Raw genomic sequence first — 20,036 nt, forward strand, 5'->3', positions numbered from 1 at the left:
TATCTGCCTTGTAAAACAAGTGCATGCATGCACGTATCTCTGAATTACTCAAGATTTTCAAGAGAAATTTTCATTTCATCATTAGGGACATACTTGCCAACATAAGCACTTTCAATTTTACAACAGAAAACAATAATTTTCATGAGCTATTAACTGTCCTGTTTTGGGATGTTCCACACTTTATTTTTCACTTTTCAGTTCAGTTTTCTTGTTATTCTTATACCATTAACATAAGCTGCATACCACTGCAACAGTGACAGCACAGATTGCATGTCTGAAATAATAAAAACAAACAAAAATCTCCCTTTAATATGTAACATATAACACACATGGTGTTTATATAACCCAATTAATAATTAAACTGTAGTAGAGAACAAACACTATTCATAACTCATGCAATCTTAGGGTTTTTTAATATATGGACAGTATATGGTACATCTCCATGGTACAGACAGCTAAAAATATGGTGGTAGTGGTGGGGAAGATGCTATAGCAGCTTCATTGCTTTTTGTTTCAGTTTAAGCCAGGTGCCTAGGAGACTTTAAGTAAATTAGGAATCAGTGATGGAATGTGGTACACTGTTCTTGAGATATTACTGCTCAAAGCATCCTGGTGCCAATTGTTGTAGTGATGAGGGCCTGCTGCTTGCCACCAGGCAGAAAGGTTTCATTAACCAACCCCTAGGATTTATTCTTTACGATGTTTTTGACATTTACACAACATTTTTCATTTTTCATTACCCGAAGGAAAAACAAGGGGGGAAAAGAATAAAGGATCTCTCGTTTGCCAGACCATCATTTAAAAAGACTGAGCTGGCTTGATGAAAGTTTTTTTTATGCAGTCATTTTTGATTTAGTATAGTATTATAATCAGCAAAGAACTAAATGCATTTGTAGACTTTGTAGTTTATATAGGGAATCGTTAGAAAACAACATTCCCCATATGTTACATTTTATTAACAAACAAAAAAATGAAGCACTCTTATCCCCTCTTACCTCAGTCTTGGTGTTTATTTCCAGCATCTAGAGGGCAAAAATCTTTGTCAGTGTAAATCTATGTATTACTACACATGTACATTAACATTGGCAGTGTGATATGAAAACTGTATATAATACATATCAAAATAAGCCTGTGTAGATATTTTTCATTTGTTCTCAAAAATGAATTAGTATTTCCCCATTAAGCAAAAAAATTTTTAAAGCTTATGATGCTTCCCCCCCACCCCCCCGCAACCTGATGCTTTCTAAACTGAATTAGCTTGTAAAATTACAGTTATACCATACCAACTTGGTGCTTTATAAGGGAAAAAACTGAGTATGAAAAGATTGTTTTCTTTCTTCCATGCACTTAAGTATTTTTGCATGCTTTATCTGGAACTTTACATGTCTCATCAATTTAGTAATCAGAGAGGGTGAAAACTCACACATAGGAAAACTTTATTTAGAGCAAAACGTTAATTAAATTTTATTTTTTAAGGCTTTTTTTAATATATATCATTCAGTCTGTTTGCTTCAATGCACAAGAATTAAATTTATCATAAAAAAAAATCTGCATACTGATCATAAATACATTTCTTTTCTTCAACCAGCTCCTATAACCATCACATTCCCCACATCGAAATAGGTAATTTTGCAGAGAACATTGAAGCTCAGCAGTTCTGAGCTTTTGTTTTCTCTTTTATTTGCTTTTTTATAACATGAAAGTATTTCAAAGTTGAGACTAGTTTACTTGGTGACATCCAGCCCTCTGCTACCTATCATCACAGCACAAATAGCATGATAAAAGGAGAACCCTGTCTATAATGCAGTCATACAAAAACTGAAAGCCAGCCATAAGAATGTTTCACATAAAAGCAAAATACAAGCAAGATTTAAGAGCTCAAAGCTCCTTGGAAATGTCCCTCACATTTCTTCCTCTACGTTTGCAACAGATGAATAGTACCTCGTGATCTTCAGGGTTAGCATATGTAAATAATCTACAAACAGTGAGTTGATAAATACTTTTCCACACTAAGCAGCTGCATATTTCCATGTAGAAAAAATAACATAATGAGGTATCCATAATGCCCCCATGATTTAAGAGAATTGTGGTTGTATGAGAGTACATGAGCATGTTAATAGAGAAGTAAATTATTGGAATGTACGTATGGTTGTCCTATTGCCAAGGCCAAAGGAATATTCTTCATCACACTGCATTAGTATTTTTGCGACTATAATTGAAACCAAAACCAAGATCCTGTAACGATTATGCCCAATATTGTAACTGATTTCTTAACTATCTATGTTACGTTAAGGCAAATTGAGAAGAAAGGTTTTTCCTAATATTCCCAAAAGATTCTGCTATCTCTATGAAGTTTCAACTGCCTTTGATTATCAACAGCTTCCCTATCGCAGAGAATTGCCATGGGCCTGGCTTATTTGGGATTAAAAATATCATGAAAAAGCATTAAGTAGACCAGATAGCTTTCTATGGGACTTCATAGACTGTTAGAGGAAATTCTAAGACCAGAACACTAAAAGAATCATTGGACGCTTTGAATAAAACTCAAGGTACAGGCTCATCATGAGTCCATTTGTTTTCCTGCTTCCACTTGAAGATCAGTCAGCATTATATGTCTGAAATAATGTGCTTGGGAAAACATTAAAAAAATTGTATTCTTCATAAATAATCCACTATATTCTATACAACACTGAAGGTGTTTGACTTTTCCCTCTTAAGAACACCATTTATACTAAAAATGAGATTCCATTTTACAGCATCTTAAAATAAATCAAAAAACCCCCATTTTTTAAAATCATTGGTACCTTTAATGTGTAAAATAAACCAGCACAGTGTTATAGTTGCCATAGAAATGACTTCCAGCATCCAGGTAAACCACAGCACCTTAAAGATAGCCAAAAAGGATCTACTACACTGTTCTTATCAATACTATCACAGTCTACATCTAAGCTCCTTCACGCTCATCCATGCAACGCCTTCACGAAAACATTTGTTCCACATCTTTAAGAAACACTTGAAATCTATCAACAATGCAAATAGGAAGGCACTAAATACAGAAATAGCAACACTGCTCAACAGCAGGCACTGAAGAAAGCCCAACCTGAAGTCCTTGTCAGGGATCAGAACAGATGGCAAAACAAGATCATTTATTCCCAAGGAAATCAGGAGAAATATTAAACTTTCAGAACTGCTGGTCACTAGGTAACAGGCCTCTTGCACTGAATATTTCATTTTCTAGCCAACCAATTGATTACCTGTGAAAGCAAGGATAGGCGTCTAATCAGGATGACCATATAGCTCCCTGCTGCCAAAATGCATGTTAGCAGGAGGGGCACTATGGCAAACTGGATGCCAGTATAAATTAAGTCAGTGTGTAAAGGGGAGGGACCAAAAGCCCTCCATTGCTCTCTCTGTGTGATGGTTTGGGAAATTAATGTTCACATTTAATATTAAGTCAGTAACTCTCCAAATAATAAAAACTGAAACAATAGGGGACTTTTTTTTTTTTTACCCCCTTTTGCATTTTATGTGTTTACTACTGCTTGCATTGTATTTTCAAGTTTTTCACCACCACCACTACATAGAAATGGAGATGTTTTGTTACCATTTGCCAACTATTAAGTATGGAAGACTTACATTAAGACTGAGGCAACAAGAAATTTCAAGAAGCAGACTATTAAAGAAATAATCTAGAAAACTGCATATTTAAGAATTAGGGAGAATTTAAGGCAGCTGCGCATTTCCATGAATGCACATATATGTCTAAGTAAAACAAAATCTTTAAGTAACAGCTATAGGGAATTTTGAAATTATAGGACCACAGAATATCAGTAGCTTTTTCGTGTTCTTCCTAAAAAGAATCTGGAACATCTAATTAAATGTCAGCATTGATTTCTTTTCACAGTTTTAAGTTTGAATTTAGTGGATCTGCTTTTCAAAAAATTCTAAACCCAAAATTTAAAAAGGGGAAAAAAAAAAAGAAAGAAAAAAGAGACACATTAAATACTGTTTTGTCAGAAAAGTTATGAATTACTTGAAGAGCTGGTATATTAACCATTTCAGTAAGACTGATTTACTATTATGGGATTCTGATGAAAAGAATTGATATATCTGTATAATTAATCTATGTCAACTCAGAGATTCTTATCTCCTAAAAGAAATCGGTAAAGATAAGAAGAATTGATTTCCTGCCCCTCCCATCTCTCAGATGAACCCATGTTTGAAGAACAGCATTACTGGTTTGTTATTTACTATAAAATAAAATCTCACCAATATATTTAGCAAACATATAAGGATGAAAGGCTAGCCTCACATTATCATCACAAACAGAAAACTAAATTTGAACTAGTGAGCAATTACAGAAGGTTTTGTTTGAATACAGAGAAGTGGCTAAGCTAGAGAACTTCACACATCTCACATCAACAATATGATAATATTGTCTTCTGCAAATAAAAAAATAATCACATGGATTGTTCTAATATAGATTTGTATGTGCCTGAAAAATTAAGACAGTTCAAAATAAGCAATTTTATGTTACTATATGACTGGTTGTTTCTAGAATAATCAAAATTGTTCTGTGACCTAATAAACAGTTCCACCTGTCTTGAGGCTTTACAACAATAAACTTTACTTTGAAAAGTTATATAGGAAAAGCAACAAGACAAGTCATACAGGAAAATCCACAAAGAAAAATGCAAGTAAATATTAGCCTGAAATTTTTGCTTTATAGACTTCTCTGAAAATAAAAAAGTCTCAAAATCTCTGTGCAAATGCATTACTTCCTTTATTGACAGGTAGTACTTTTATGCCATAATCATACAGTATTGGCATCAGTATGAGTATTTTTTCTCATAACCTTATCTCTGAAAAGGCCAAGATTACGTAGGGGACAGTATTGCTGAGAGACTTCCTTTCAAAGGAAACTATTAGCTACATTGCTAAATAGGCAGAGTTCTACTGCAGAAGTTTCTTTACCAAATGAAGCTGTCAAGGAAGTTACTGGTTTTTTACAGATTTACACGATGGAAATCAGGATAAAAATAACTGTGGTGACTGTAGTCTTTGCCTGTACCTTTAGGGCAACAGTCTGCATTTAGTATTGTAATGGAATGTCTCCATGGAGCTGAGTACTTGGTACCCTTTGCTCAAATCACATTTACTGCTAAATGTAGTGTTCTTGGAAATATAATTAGCTGTCAGCAGAAACCTAATTTCAAGAAACTGTTTCCGGTGTTTAAGGGACTATAAGAATCTGTGTCTACAATTCAGCCAAGGTAGCCACACATGCTCATGAACTATAAAGAGAAGTTTGTGATTAAAATTAATCTCATGTAATACAACAGAAGAACGTATGTCATGTTGCCACACAGCTTTGGAATAATCAGACAAACATCTTAACCAAGTTGTTATGAATGTTTTGTTACTGACATCATCACAGGCTCACTCCTATAAGCAAGAACAACCACCCGCTCATAACAAAATCAGAGAAGATTAGCTGAATGACTATTTCAAAATAAATTAAAATACCAAGTAATATTGTGGGAGGATTGTAACATCTGAAATTCATCATTTCAGTGTAGCCTGTGTATAGGCAATCAGAGACTTAATGAAGAACAACAGAAAGACATCTCTACGGAACCAAGCTTTGGAAGCTTTGACTCCAACAATTTTTCATAAGTAGAACAGAATAGGAATTTTTCCTCAAACAGCCAGGTTCTCCATCCAGTTCAATAACCAGGTAATTTGTTCCCTCCAGGCAATATCCAGCCCTTGCACTGAACAATAATTTCAGCATTTCCAAAAGGAATTAAACTGATTTAATTATAAAAAAAGAGAGTGGTCAGATATTTTAGGAACCTCTTTTCACAGACTAGTACTTAGCATGAAATATTAAGTTAGAAGATAAGAAGATAAGTTACAGTTTTGGGTTTTTTTTTTCCCTACAAGATAAAGTCCCTGATATAACACTGAATCTCTGTCAGCTTATTTATTTTTTTTAATTTCCCTCTTTCATGACAGGTAGATATTTTATACCACTGGATGACTTTTATTCATTGTGAAAGATCTTTTGGGATTCTTAAGTACTCGCTATACCAATAGAAATACAATTAAGAAAAAATTAGTTAAAAACTACAAATCATAATCCCACAGTGTACACCTCCACTCCTAGCTGTATGGACTCACTTCTGAGACACATTCAAAATAGAACATCCATACAGCAAAGTTTCTTATGCACTAAATCAATATTAAAGTGACATTGGGAGTTGATTCCAACTTCATTAAACCTTAAACAGTTTATTGAATAATTAGAAAATACCATAAATGTACATTTTATGTCTTTAAAGAGCACTGTTACAAAAGAGATGACACATGGTAGTTATTCTAACTTTTTAACAGATTCTTATTAAGCACAAAACCAAAAATCAGCCTGATGAGATAAATGCAACAGGTAGAAACTGTGAATAAATGACGAGACTGTTACCAAAGACGTTACATTACCTACTGAAAAAATAAATACACAAGAGGAAGAAAAGCCAGTATTAAAAAAAAAAAACAAACAAAAAAGAAAAAAGCCCACAACCAAGGCAAACTTAATTACAGAAGTTTGAAATTCCATGCCTTGTTGCACAAACTTATAGATTTCATAGGATAGAGCCATAGATGCATTTGTGTTAATCAGGTATCTAGAAAGGCAACCATTATAGCTAGTCTAGCTAGCTTTAAACATACACATAGACTACTATTAACACAGTATTAGCCAAACCAAGTAAATTCAGAACTCGCAAGAACTTATTCTTCAGTTGTATACAGAATCAAGTTGGATATCATTAATGTGTCTATCAACTAGAATTTCCCTTTCCAGAAACAGCTGTATGTATATAATCTAAACAACATAGTTGGAAATTCTGATAAAATGTTTAATGTAAGTAACGATAACTGAACTTAAATTTAGAACTCCTTCTTGTGCTCCATTTTACACTTTCTAGTACTATTTAATGTAAGAGATCAAATACACTGTGAGACAATATACATTATCATATCAGCAGTTCATCATCAATGGCAGAAAGAATATATAGAATAATATAGGTTATGCAATTTCTGATTTATTATTTACACAACTGCTTTACTATAATACCTACAAAAAAGAAGTTTTCCCCAAAACCAGCAATGGCAGTTAAGGTCCTCACCTGCTATTAAGCTTGCCAGTCAAAAAAAAAAAAAAAAAAAAAAAAAAAAAATATATATATATATATATATATATAAAAAAAAAATCACATTCAGCTACACAATATGCCTGCAAATAACCACCCAAGTAGCCAGGTCCTGTGATGTGCCCTGCAGGCCACAGAAGTCAGACTTTAATCGACTGGCTAGAAAAGGCAAGTTAATAGTTGTGGGTCTCTGGTTTATCCCCATGAGTTTTATAGTAAAAGAAGCCACTGCTAATTTCAGCCTCCCTTATATAAATGTCAACCATCGTATTAGCCTATCCCTTAAGGACACATTTGCAAATGTTTTTGTGAAAAATACTGTAACAGCAACCTTGTTATGAAGGCCCAATTTATTTGGCAATCACACACACATCAATATGTAAAAATAAAGAAATAAAAAATGGTATTACAGGTAAGAAAACTGCTCAGATAAATATGCTTAAGCATAACAATCATATTACAGAGTAAAGCAAATCTCAGCAAAATAAAATGCTTTAGAAATGGTGGGGTTTGTGGTATACTTTTTAGATTATAATGTATCCACTTGTGTTTGGAACAAATTAATAGAATTGATTTTCTGAAGAGTTTCAATCATGACTGTTACAAAAATAAACTCTTATTTTCAAAAGCATCATCCCACAACAATTCACCTACTTATCACCAAATCCTTCAAACTGGTTTTGTATTGTATAATTCATAGGCTCACTTAATGAATTGGCTACCACATCTTCTCTTTGCTCATTCTAAATGGAAAGAAATAAATAAAAAGGAAATCCTTATCAAGACACATAATTCCTGCCCTAATCTTCTCCCTCTAATAAAATAATCTAATACAAATAATGCCTAAATGACATCAAGAGTTTGGGGATAAAAGGAGGAGGGAGGTGAAAGAATGAAAAGAAAGCACTGAGGTTTCTATCACATTCAAGTCACTTGGTCACTAGAAGTACTCTCATTTTAGGCTGAAATGTACAAAAATAGTGTTTAGGAAAGTTTCCAGGTGCCAGCCTGAAAAGTAAACTGCATTTTCTAATGCCTTAAATTAATTTCATCTCTCCATTGCTTGGTTCTTGTGTGATGCAGAGAGAAAGAGCAGCTGTGACATACTTGGATTTTATGCAACCTATAAACATGAAACTACAGTTCTAAATATTTTAATGTAGTACAGTGATCCGGCCATTGGAATGTTTAAATTATTACTATATTCAACAAACAGCAGTGCAGAAAAGTAGAAAGTGAAAGAGTGGCTTGAAAGAAGGCATTTTTTAAAAGTTCAGAATTTTGTTATGCAAAATGTTTACAAAAATAGATTTTGGTGAGAGTTCACCAAATTAGAAAATAATACACAGTCAGTAGAAAAACTATTTTGGAGTTGTATCAGATCTAAAACAAGAGAAGTAAGATAAACTTACAGATGAGCTGTACTGACAGTACAGTAACAGAGAATCCTAACCATTGCTTCTGTTGAGGATGAGCAAGCCTTAAAATAATCTAGAAGTTATTACGAAATTAAAGGGGGGGGACGGGGGGACGACGACACCTAATCCATTTTTAAAGGAGAAAGGTTTTACTAACAGAACGTGTATTTTTTTTTAGCCTATACTGCCATCTTCTGGTTATGTAAGTGGTATGTCACGGTATGTCAAAACGCAACCAGTTAAGTTAAACATTTAAATTTAAAAAAAGAACAAGCCTTAATAGTATCCACATTTGTATTAACAGAAGATACTGAGGAGATTTGTAGCATTTATATAGAAAAGCATTGAATACACAAATGAAAAAATTATTCTGAAGTAAAGACTGAACACAATGAGAACAGAACATTCAAATCAAGTGACTAAAATGATGGCTAAAATTCCATGTAATCTATAACCACGTTTGCCTTGTGGTTTTCTTTTGTTGTTTTTTTTTTTTTTTTAAATAGTTTAAGCTATTGAGTTAATAGTTTAAACTTTGAGTTAAACTATGTAATTTGAAAAAGATTGCCAAATAATTTAGGGTTAGGGATCTTAAAAGGAAAACACACAAAGGGATTATTTCATTAATTAATAGACTAAAACCAACAACATATTTTAAAGTGCCTATCTTGTTACATTTAAACTACATACATACAATAAATCAACTATGTGCTTCACTATGCCAGAGAAAAAGAGCATTTTGTTTCTTAAAATTATTATTACAGCATCCTTCTTTAGTTTCTGGAACTATGGCTTACTGACTTTTAGGGTTACTAGAAACAACTTGAGTGACGCTTCAGATCATACTCAAATGAAAGCAACAAAGAGACATTTTTGCTAACTAAGGACTAGCCGCTGTTTCGATCATCAGTCTGGCCCTAAAATTCAGACCTGTAAGATAAAAAATACATGATGTATGTGGCCCTGAGATAACTTAAAATAAACTTGGGTAGGTTTTCAATACACAGGAAAGTAAAAGGCAAGGTAAGAACAGTTTGTGACATTTACAAGAGTACTTTATTTTAAAATGAATATGAAGTTTCAGAACTTTTTATATTAATTTTGAAACAGGCAAGTGTTTGATGTGAAAGAGCAACTACAAGGAATATTTTGAAATATAACAAGTTCATTAGCATGCAGAGTAACTTGGTCTAGGTTCTGATGTGATACAATTCTTAGAGTCTCCTGTGCCAGATTGCAACATATCAGATTACACTACTGTTTGTTTAAATGCAGAAAATAAATAAGCCAAGTTTCCAAATGGAGTTCAGCCTACATGGTGTATTGGGTTTGCATGGCAAGGTTTTGGTAGTGGGGGGGCTACAGGGGTGGCTTCTCTGAGAAGCTGCTAGAAGCTTCCCCTATGTCCGACAGAGCCAATGCCAGCTGGCTCCAAGACAGACCCACCGCTGGCCAAGGCTGAGCCCATCAGCGATGGTGGTAGCGCCTCTCTGATAACATGTTTAAGAAGGGGAAAAAAAAAAACCCTGCACAACAGCAATTGCAGCCGGAGACAAGAGTGAGACTATGTGAGAGAAACAACCCTGCAGACACCAAGGGCAGTGAAGAAGGAGGGGGAGGAGGTGCTCCAGGAGTCAGAGCAGATTCCCCTGCAGCCCATGGTGAAGACCATGGTGAAGACCATGGTGAGGCAGGCTGTCCCCCTGCAGCCCAGGGAAGTCCACGGTGGAGCAGATATCCACCTGCAGCCCGTGGAGGACCCCATACCAGAGCAGGCGGAGGAGCCCAAAGGAGGCTGTGACCCCATGGGAAGCCTGTGCTGGAGCAGGCTCCTGGCAGGACCTGTGGACCCGTGGAGAGAGAGGAGCCCACGTTGGGGCAGGTTTGCTGGCAGGACTTGGGACCCTGTGGAAGGGACCCGTACTGGAGCAGCCTGTTCCTGAAGGACTGCACCCAGTGGAAGGGACCCGTGCTGGAGCAGTTTGTGAATAACTGCAGCCTGTGGGAAGGACTCACATTGGAGAAGTTTGTGGAGGACTGTCTCCCGTGGGAGGGACCCCACGCTGGAGCAGGGGAAGAGTGTGAGGAGTCCTCCCCCTGAGGAGGAAGGAGCAGCAGAGACAATGACGTGTGATGAACAGACCACAACCCCCATTCCCCGTCCCCCCTGCACTGCTGCAGGGGAGGAGGTAGAGAAAATTGGGAGTGAAGTTGAGCCCGGGAAGAAGGGAGGGGTGGGGGGAAGGTGTTTTAAGATTTGGGTTTATTTCTCATTATCCTGCTCTGATTTGATTGGTAATACTAAACTAATTTCCTCAAGTCAAATCTGTTTTGCCTGTGACAGTAATTGCCGAGTGATCTCTCCCTCTCTTTATCTCGACCCACAAGCCTTTAGTTTTATTTTTTGTCCCCTGTCCCGCTGAGGAGGGGAGTGATAGAGCGGCTTTGGTGGGCACCTGGCATTCAGCCAGGGTCAACCCACCACACAGGGCCACCAAAATAAATATGGACATTCTTTGACAGACTTTGTACTTCTTAACATTCTTAAAAAGTGAGCAGAACTTCTAAAAACAATGACGCTTTTCTTCGAGGACTTGACTTAGGAACACATACTAGAAGTTTTGGAACCCAATAATCTTCAGACCTAGTAGCAACAACTAATATTTGCATCTAGTTCAGTTGAGACTGTAAGTGTCACAAGTGAGCCAACACAGGCCTCTGCCTTCTTTACCCAAGATGTAATTGGATTCTTCTTACTCTATGCGATAAGATGCAGTCTCACTGGAATCATAGCTGTTCCCAAGGCAGTAACGTAAATAGAGGAACCTTACCCAGTTGGTCTTAATTATCTTAATGGCCATGAAGGAATTCCCACTTGAGGGAACATCAAAAATAAGAAAATTTTTGCAGGTTCTTCAGAGGAATTTCAATCATACAGCTATATTCCGTTCAAATTCATTTGAAAATTGCCTGTGACTGTAAATAAGGTTACCTGGTCTGATTTGAAGAATGAATTTCAATGTCCCTTGAAAGCATTTGCTTCTCACTGCAAACAAAAAATGGCCAGAAATCCAATGCCTAGCATGTGTGCAGTTAATCTGCACAGTATAGGAAATCTGTGATGGGGTACAGCTCTTTTAAAGAAAGATATAAAATATGTTATATATGTTATATATGTTATAAATATATATGTTATATATTAACATATAATCTTTCTTTCTGGGACAGAATTTGGGAGATAAATGCATCTGGAAAACATAAGCATGTGCTAATTTGTACTCAGATCAAAACCAGATATGGTGGACATCGGCGTATTATGCATTCCATGAAAAGAGAAGACAGATACAGCTGTAGTTCAAGCATCCCAGCGGAAGGTTAATACAGTGTAGAGGCAGATTCAGTAAGGTACACTAGCTGTAGCACAAGAACAAAAATAGGTACTGTGTAATACATTTAAGGTAATCATCAATGAGAGCTCTGTAACTACATGGAAACAGAAAAGCAGAAAAACAAGTTTGCACATTTAAATGTCTCCCTAGAATGAGTTGCAGACAAATTTTATTTCTAAAACACGTTATCTGTGCATATATGAAATAGCTTAGTCTTTTATAAAAAAATACATAGGGAAATTAACATGTCAAAACTGTAGACTAAAGCATCAGGCAAGAACGTATTAAATACCAAGACTGTAGTAGGGCTGGTAGAAGACAAGATGGTTTAACATACTTTGATAGAAAACTCTGTCACTCTAAAGTAGTACTTAAGATGCACACATGGTTTTAAACTTACGAAGGGATTATAGTGCCTTTAAAAGAAACCAGCACATACTATTACATTTAGTGCTTTGAGAAGGCTTACTTAATCACGACCCTCAGTATATTTAAGTTGGAGGAACGACTAAATCAGGCAACAAAATGGAAATAGACAAGATACAAGAAGTTTCGAGTGGTTTTGTTGTTGTTGCTGTTGTTTGGGGGTGTGCATTTAAAAAAAAAAAAAAAAAAAAAAAGGTACTTGCAGGCATTCCTCCAGGCTCTTCCAAGGTCCTTTCAAGTAGTCCTTCAAAATAAAACTTTGGAATCCCAGACAAGCTTCCAAGGAGAACCACTGATCTATAATGTAGCAATCTTCCATAGGAGCAGAACTGACATTAGAGAATTTTATAAGCAAGCCCTTTGATTTTGTATATATGTTCCATTTAAGGCCTTGACTTAAGCATGCCAGCCTCTGGCTCTGGTCTGACAGTCAGTGCTCAATGACGTGAATAAAAGGAACGAAAAACGAAGTTCCTGCTGAATTCAGTGAATGGTAAGTTAGAACTCAAATACATAAAAAATAAGATAAAGATGTTTTTGGCCTCTATTTCCTGAATTCCATTCCATGTTGATATTTGTGTTACAGGACCAAAAGGAAAGTCCAAACAATTCCATATAGGTATCTGCACGGGATGCATGACAACTAATAAATCACGTGGCCATCAACCGCACCCGGTTCCTAGCCCCTACAATTGCAAACTGTAACTAATTTTCACTAAGAGCAATCTCTGAGACAGTGTTTTTGCATGACAGTACCGAACCTTAAATTATCACCAGCACAGTTAAACATGAACTGCTGAGCTTTTTAAAAATTAAGCCCTGACCACACACAGTGCACTTCATAGATGCCATTTGATTCACCAAAGTTTCTTTCCTCAAACATTTTCACTTGGAAGGATACCTTGAGTTTATCAAGCATATTATTCCTCTGGAAAACAATTACTTTTGGGAGGGAAGCTTTGTTTGCAATCAGACTCATTAAGCAGAAGAAAAAGAACCCTGAGACACAAGAATTGCAATCTCATTCTCTTGTGTTATTAATATGTCTCTACTAATGCTGAAGTTAATTATTTATCATAGTAAGAGAAGAAACACTATAGGGAGCATCTGAACCTATTTCAATATCTTCAAAAAAATTAAACCATTCTATGATCAGTTCATCCCAAACCTGAATTATAGAATCTACAGTATTCTTAAAGGCAGATAATCGCATACACTTTTTAAAGAAAAAAAAGGAAGGCTTCCTACTTCACATAACTGAAAACAATGAAATACAGCTTCATGTAGTTGAAATTTGTTCCTTAGTCAGAGAGACGCTTTTAAGGAGATTTTGACTTCGATACAAATAAAGCTATAATGAATAGATGGAGTGTTACTTTTATGCATGCTATTGAATTTTAATATTCTCATTGATTTGCTGCAGTACTGTATTCTAAATGTCTTAAACTTAGCTTTTGTACTTCTTTTTACTTAGACTGTGTAATGAAGATTGAAAATTTGTTACATTTTAATAAACAGTGCGTCACAGTTCTTTAGAGCATTTTATAGAATATAACAAATACAGAAGGGCAAAATTCTTCTATTTTGCTGCTTTTCAAAACTATTCAAATACTTTCATGAGACGTTTCCTCCCAATGTTAGTTAGAAATAAACTGATTAAGCATTTTGCATCTTCAATAGCAGCGAAAAGGAATCAAACCAGAAAACAAAACCAACCCTCTTAAGCTATCTAGGAACGTGTTTTACTGCTACAGAAAAGAATGGTGAAGATATTCACTTGCCAAGGTCTAAAGAGCCAGTGGCAAAGCCAGGAAATGTGTTCTTAACTAGTCTTTACCTACCACACCTGTCATCTGAAAGTTAAAAAGCATAGCTTGATTCAGGGTATTACTATGAATCAAAGACATACTGGAATCTGTTTAGCAGAAATAAAATAATACATGCATATATGAGAAAAAAAGGACAAAGGAAATACAGGCCAGCAATATGATAAAATTATGTGAGACTTTGGTTGCAAAGGTAAAAATTTTCAGGAGGTAGCAATAACAGTGTTGCAACTGTGATGACCTAAGGCACAAAGAATGTTTTCCAGGAAAAAAAATGAGTTGGTGCAATGTGGTATCAGTTAGTACAATAAGATTTTACCTCCCCCTGCAAATCTTGTCTTATGTCATGCGCTAAGCATTTAGCTGTTCAGGAAAAGACCACAGTGAAGCAAAGTTGTATGAAATGAACACACCAAACAACTTTGCCGAAATATATGTTCCCTACTGGATTTCAGACAATTCACGCATGTAAAAAACAACCTGCTCTGTTCCTTGGTCTTCAACCTTTATCAAATCTTGAAAATGAAAGACAGTAACAGAGATCAGAATTTTTTTTTTAAATGGCATTGCTTTTGATTCAAAATAAAAACTTCGCCATTTGCATAGTATGCATATTATCATTATCCAGAAAAAAATGTAAATTAACTTTCTTTTGTACATTAGTCTGCTGACAGGAAGGGGGGAAAAAAAAAAAAAGAGTATTTTACTTTTAGACTTTGAACATCAGCATTCTTCTTTCAATAATTATATTGCATTTTTCAGAAATAACCCGATTTTTTTAAAAAGTTGTTACACAGCAAGTATGCCACAGAGAGACATCTCTCTACACTAGTTCTTTTAATATTGCCCTGGGTGTCCTATTTCAGTACTCAAGCAGCTGAGATAAATGGCAGAATCCCTGGATTTTTCTGACCTTGATCAACAAGAAGAAATTTTCAGCTGAACCGTGCAAAACTGCTATGATTACATAAATCAAATCTGGAAAGCACACGGTTTATATATAAACCATAAAGTCTCTATATCACCCATCAAACCAGAAGACAATAAAACATACCTCTAAGAAAAATGGGAAAAAAAAAATCCATTAACTCTTACTTTACTCCTTACATAAGAATCATCAGCAATGTTTCAAAGACAATAGAAACATGCATACATATTCAAATTTCCACATATGGATATATACTTAAGTATAAATGCTCTTATAATAATAGGTTTCATTAGAGGAAAAGACATTCTGCATCAGTGTTGAAGAAGTCAGTTCTGAAGTAACTGAATGAGGAAGTTTTGATCAAACTGCCCAGTACCAGACGTCCAGGCAGCTGTAAAAAGCAATCTATTGCAACAGGGAAAAGATTTATCTGGCAAGAGATCCAATACAACATAAAAAGACAAACTGGAATCAATGAGAAATGAATTGGATTACTGGATAGAAGCATATTCTTGCACGTGTTCAAGCTACTGAGAAAGTAATAGAGCCAGCAGGTATAAAAAAGGCCTTCCAAATGTCTGCTTACCCTTTCATGATCCAATCATAGCCATCCTGTTAATCAGGTTGGATTACATCCCAGATATTAATTTGGCAAACAAAACAATGGTCTGATTCAGTCTGTCCCCTTCAAATATGCTGAAAACAATCTGCCACTGATAATCTTGCCATGCGTGTACTCTGGAAAGCCATCTGATCAATTTATGCCTAGATGATAGTAGAAGTCTAAACTCAAGTACAAATGACATAAGGCTTTCCCTATTCATTAATATCCTGTAAACTCGTCCTCTGCTTCCCAAGGAAGTGCTGAAACACTGGCAGTGCAGGGAGATAGTTCAAAGAGTATGGACTCCTTTCAGCTATAAATAAATAAATACTATATGTATGAACAAAAGATTGCTGGCTTAGGAGTAGGTGAAAGCATAGCTTTCTCACTGGCCATAGGAATCCTGTTCTGCTGTTGAGATCTGTTTTTGTAAAAAACAGTTTCAGCAACCTGAGCCTTCCTAACATATCTTCCCTAAAACAGTGTTGATAACACCAATATTTTGGTTATGCTACAACAGTGCTTGCACAGCATCAAGGCCTTCTCTTTTGCTCGTGCTGACACCCTCTTACCCCCCCACCCCCCAGCGAGCAGGCTAGTGGCAGACAAGAGATGGGGAGAGGATACAGCTGGCGCAGCTGATCCAAACTGGCCAGAGGAATATTCCATACCATGTAACATCATGCTCAGCAATAAAACTAGGGTAGTGGAAGAAGGCAGGGGTGGTGTCAATGGGGAGGGGGGTGTTGTGTCTTCCAAGGTGGCCATTTCTCAGAGATTTGCTGGCCATCAGTCTGCCTGTGAGAGGTGGTGAGTGACTGCCTCTACATCACTTGTGGGTTTTGTTGTTGTTGGTTTTTTTTTTTATCAGTTAATAAACTGTCTATATTCCATGAGTTTTCTTGCTTTTGCTGTTCCTATTCTCTCTCCAATCCCATTGGGCAGGTGGGAGCAAGCAAGTGGCTGTGGGGGTACTTCGCTGCTGGCCTGGGTCAACCCACCACAATGTATCAAGTCCTTTGGTTTTACATTCTTTCCCTTCCCCTTTGCTGTGGTCTTGCTGTTAAGCTTAAGCAATGCTTTGTTTTGCATCACTGTTTTCAGACAGTCTCAATTCCTGAAAAGAACCCCTACAGCTAGCCAAATCCTGTACCACACCTGCGTACCAACAGTGGAGGTTAATAGAAAGGAAGAATCACAGAGCTCCATCCTCTGGAGCTGAACATTCATGGTGTAAAATTCAAAGGCAGACTATCTGAAAGATTCAGATATTGCTGTAGGCGTACTATCCATTAGCCCATATGCATATAGAATCAATATACCACCTCTTTTCTCATCCATAATCATGTTGATGACATGGAGTAGCAAGAAAAAGGTACTTACATATTAGAGTGAATGATTAATACCTAATATTCCTAAATATTTCTGTAAGAAACTTTTTGTTACTGGTTATAAGGAAAAAAATGCAAAAATATAAGAGGTAGTTCAATTCCTAAAAGGATTTCAATTTTCAATATTAAAATTTAAACTTTCCATAGTGATACAGTTTTTGATACAGAAGGAATGTTATTTCTCTCTCTCCATTTTATGATTTAGAACAGTAAAGCACTTGCCTGCATCAAGTTCTTCACACAAAATTCCAAATACCATTTCCAAGTTTCGTAGGCATTAGTTTCAGTGAAGAGTACACTGGACTATGCAACCTTAACACCATAGAAGAGCAGCCTGAAATCAGGCTGTCAGGTATGCTGATTAAATGAAGAGAAAGCAACTGCAACCTCCTATATAGCAACACCGTTGTGTGTTTATTTTAACATGAGCTCTACTACAAGGATTTAGAAGAAATTATTTTCCCAACTTTTTTCCTGGAGAAATACATAACCTCTAGACTTCCATCTCATCAATAAGGCTCTTTAAGGATACTTCATGAAAATGGAACACCTATTTCAAACACCTGTGAAGTCAACAGTGGCTTTTTTTCCTTACTGCAAGGAAAATTAAAAGGCGGGAACAGAACATTTATGAGGCTAAGCACAGATGGCCATGTTTTCAGCCAGAAAAAAAAAGGGTTTCAATGCTTTTAGACATACACTTCCTTTTAAAGTGTATGTACTTCCAAGAATTGAGATTTCTGTATGGAAAATAAACATTTCCAAGTCCAATGTAGTTCCCACAATACATCCCAGATGTACTATCTAGACACACAGAGTCAAGAAAAAAATACATTATTTATTTTATGGCTCCTCAATCCCTCTATCTTCTCTTTTAGGAAGGTTTGTCATTTTCTAAAACTTTGAATTAACCACAGAAATTGTATATATTTATAAATTACAACTTGTATATTTGTTTATTTTACCTTTTGGAGAATTTAAAAAGACAAGTTAGCAAATGTTCTATTAATGCTGTTCTGGTAAGTTTAATCAGCTAATGTGCAATCTGTGCGTCACTTAATATATGAAATGCTGTCCTGCAATTTTAAACAAAAAAAACCCAGAATGCATTGCCTAGAACTTGGGAATAGAAAATTAGTGGAAAATATCTCTGTACCTCAGTTTAATGAAACAACATCTGGAAGATTACTTGTCTAATAAAAAGCGTATCAATAAGCCTGATGCATAACAGAAGTAAGAAAAGTACACATTTTCTAAATGTGACCATCTGGGAGCTTTATGCAAGAATAAGTACTTTTATCGGCTGGATAAATTCTCTGATTCTCTATGAGTGCAGAACACCATAAGTAGCTTCCTACAGTGGCCTCATTATATAAAGTTCTCTTAGGAGTTATTCTGCTGTGTATTTCTGCTCCATATCCCGGCAATCATTGACCTACTCCACTTATTGTCATCATGGCTAGATTTCACCTAGCTTAATGAACTGATTATACTTTTTTCCAAAGACAGAAAGCACTTATTCTTCTGAGCAAGAATAAGTGAAGGTAATAATGACAGCTTGCAACAAAGACTTAAGTTGAACGCCCAGCACTTTAAAACTCAGGCTAATTATTTAAGTACATAAAATCAGAGGTAAGAAGGATTCTACACACCTTTTTCCCTTCCCCTTTGCCTTCTCCCAAAACTGACCTTAGCTTTAAAATTTTTAAAAAGTTTATCCAGTTGAAATGTTAAGCAATTATATCAAAGACAACTAACATCCTGTGAGACAAAGTGATTATATTTTCATATGTCCAAAAGAAAAAAAAGTGAAGCTCCAGATTACTAAAATAGGTAGTGACTAGGAACATGTGGCTCAGCTCAAACAGATGAATTGAAAAGTTTTTTTAATCATTAAGGTCTAAAATTTTAATTTCCCTATTCTTGAAATTCCAAACTTTATTCCACAAGGAAAATTCAACATGAGAGTTAAAAAGAAGTCAAAACAGCTACCGGTTGCAGGCAAAGCTCTGCTCAACTTCTATGCTGGGAAGCATTTGCCTACAAAAACAGCCCTGGCTCCCAGCAAGAAGCTGAATATAAGTTCATGTTACAGAAACTTTATCACATTGCAAGGCAAAACTTCTCACTGCTTCTGTGACAAGATGACAGCATGAGGTGGTGTACATCTCCAAATGCACAGTCATACAAGCACATGTAGAAGCTGGAAAGAAAGTGAAGAAATAGCTTAAGTGGTCTTCAGCCTCTGCTAGCTGCTGCACAGACTTTTTAAACCATTATTTAGCACATAATTTCTAGTTAATTTGTATGAAACATATGTATTTCTTATTTTAAATAAAGGTCTCTAATGTCCAGCTATGTTTTTGGTTAATGTGCCTTTGAATTCTTACCAAGTGGCAAAAGCATAAAAAGGCAAAAAAAATATTTAAAAAGCAAAACGATTAAAAGCATAGTGGCTTTGACACCCTTCATTAGTAGGGTGAAGCACAGCTTCTCCTCTAGTTACTTCTCTGGATGTGTAATTCAACTTCATATATAAAAACAAATGATGTACCTGTAGTCTCCAGACTACAACATGCAGGCTTTCTGTAATTCCAACAACCTCAGTGCATGCCCTTTAAAATTTTAAGTGCTGTTTATCAAATTATTTTTGTTTGCTTTCCTGGGACCTTCACACACCACATCCCCTTCCGCTGCGAGGGAGTGTGCTGCGCAGGAGATGCCTGGTTTGCTGAGGGGGCGCAGTGACACCCCGTGTGGGCGGGAGTCAGCACCTGCCGCCAGCTGGTCCGAACCGGTTCCAGCCAGCTCTGCACCCCCTGCCAACCCCCACGGCGGGCTCA

The 20,036-nt window shown here is 36.1% G+C and overlaps 1 protein-coding gene across 10 annotated transcripts in view; it reads right to left on the reverse strand.

The window, feature by feature from the left end:
* RBFOX1 (RNA binding fox-1 homolog 1) overlaps positions 1-20,036 on the reverse strand; it is a 1,372,937-nt gene that overhangs the window by 612,872 nt on the left and 740,029 nt on the right. For 6 of the 10 annotated variants that reach the window (XM_076351293.1, XM_076351297.1, XM_076351318.1 and 3 more), the window contains one exon: positions 996-1,022. The exons of the other annotated variants lie outside the window; for them this stretch is intronic. In XM_076351293.1, coding sequence (XP_076207408.1) covers positions 996-1,022 — 27 coding nt within the window. The remainder of the gene's footprint in view (positions 1-995; positions 1,023-20,036) is intronic. 10 annotated transcript variants of the gene reach the window in all.

The sequence above is a fragment of the Aptenodytes patagonicus genome, chromosome 13 (assembly GCF_965638725.1).
Source record: "Aptenodytes patagonicus chromosome 13, bAptPat1.pri.cur, whole genome shotgun sequence".
Classification (NCBI taxonomy): Eukaryota; Metazoa; Chordata; class Aves; order Sphenisciformes; family Spheniscidae; genus Aptenodytes; species Aptenodytes patagonicus.